Source organism: Poecilia formosa, unplaced genomic scaffold (genome assembly GCF_000485575.1).
Source record: "Poecilia formosa unplaced genomic scaffold, Poecilia_formosa-5.1.2 Scaffold3132, whole genome shotgun sequence".
NCBI lineage: Eukaryota > Metazoa > Chordata > Actinopteri > Cyprinodontiformes > Poeciliidae > Poecilia > Poecilia formosa.
Window position 1 is genome coordinate 1 of NW_006803071.1, and position 1,214 is coordinate 1,214.

The 1,214-nt window shown below is 36.9% G+C and overlaps 1 protein-coding gene across 1 annotated transcript; it reads left to right on the forward strand.

The window, feature by feature from the left end:
- Positions 1 to 6: 6 nt before the first annotated feature.
- LOC103133419 (ladderlectin-like) lies at positions 7 to 732 on the forward strand (the record flags this gene model as incomplete). The annotated part of the gene is made up of 3 exons (XM_016667907.1): positions 7 to 33; positions 109 to 223; positions 398 to 732. Coding segments are annotated over 3 exons (219 nt in total), but the record flags the coding sequence as incomplete, so codon positions are not given.
- Between the last annotated feature and the right edge of the window lie 482 nt (positions 733 to 1,214).

Below are 1,214 nucleotides of genomic sequence, written 5' to 3' on the forward strand. Positions count from 1 at the left end.
AAGACCTGGATTGGAGGCTCTGATGCGCAGGAGGTATTTCACTTATCACAACATTTTTATTTTGCTTCATGTGACTAACTTTCTATTAAGTTTAGTTTGGTTTTCCAGGACAATAACTGGTTCTGGATTGATGGTACTCCTTTCCTCTATACAAACTGGTGTCCTGGAGAGCCGAATAACTACGGAGGACGGAAGCAGGATTGCTTACAAATTAACTTTGGAGGTAAAGCTATGTTTTGCAAAAATGAAATTGCCTGAATAAGAGGAATATAACTTCAGAGGTTGGAATTTATTGTTTTAGCCAGGCATGATATCTGCAATTCTTGTTTTCATGTCACCACCTTCATTCTTTCAAACTGATTAGACAAATACTTTCGCTCTTTTTTTTATTTTTCAGATCATAAGTGCTGGGATGACGTCCAGTGCTATTTCCCAAAACCATCTGTATGTGCCAAGAAAGTCAGATTCATCTAGTGAATCCTAAAAGCAGGACCGAATCCTGGAACCTGGAATGAGTATAGATACATGAAGAGAAGCGACTGTGTCCATCAAAATCTTTTTCTTAATATTGCTCTTTCGCTTTTAAGCAACGTAAAAGACAAAAAATATCTGCAACACTTTCAGATTAAGGTTGTCTGTTTCGTCTTAAGTCTACAGTAATAGGCGACTGGTTTTGTGGAAGACTGCTTTTAGCAATGCTTTATTCTATAAATAAATAAAAAGCTCAAGCAAAAAAAAAAATTAGTCTGTTTTATTCAACAACAAGCTAAACCCAGCCAGAACTATGAATAAGATGTTTTTGTGGTGACCATTTCTATCTTTGTTTAACATGATAGCGAGTAAAAAAGGAAGTGCAGCAAATGCTGTGTCATATTAAATTTAGATGAAATTTGGTGATTTGTCATAGTTAGCTTTTATTTTAAAAGAAACAGACAATGTTTCTTAAAAGTAACAGAAAGCTCCCTTGGAGCAAATCATCATTGAATTCCACATTAAAGTTTGACTTTGTACGTGCGAGGACTGAGGCAAACATAGAGGACTGTGGGAAATGATACAAGTTTTACGTGTGTGGGGTCGGTTGGACCCCATTTCTGGGCACAGAAATGGGCCGCTGTGACAACACTGATGTGTTCACAGGTTGAGTTTCGTTAAATCAAGACACCTGTTCATTGTTGCCTTTGAACCGTAATAACTGGAACATTGACCAACATATT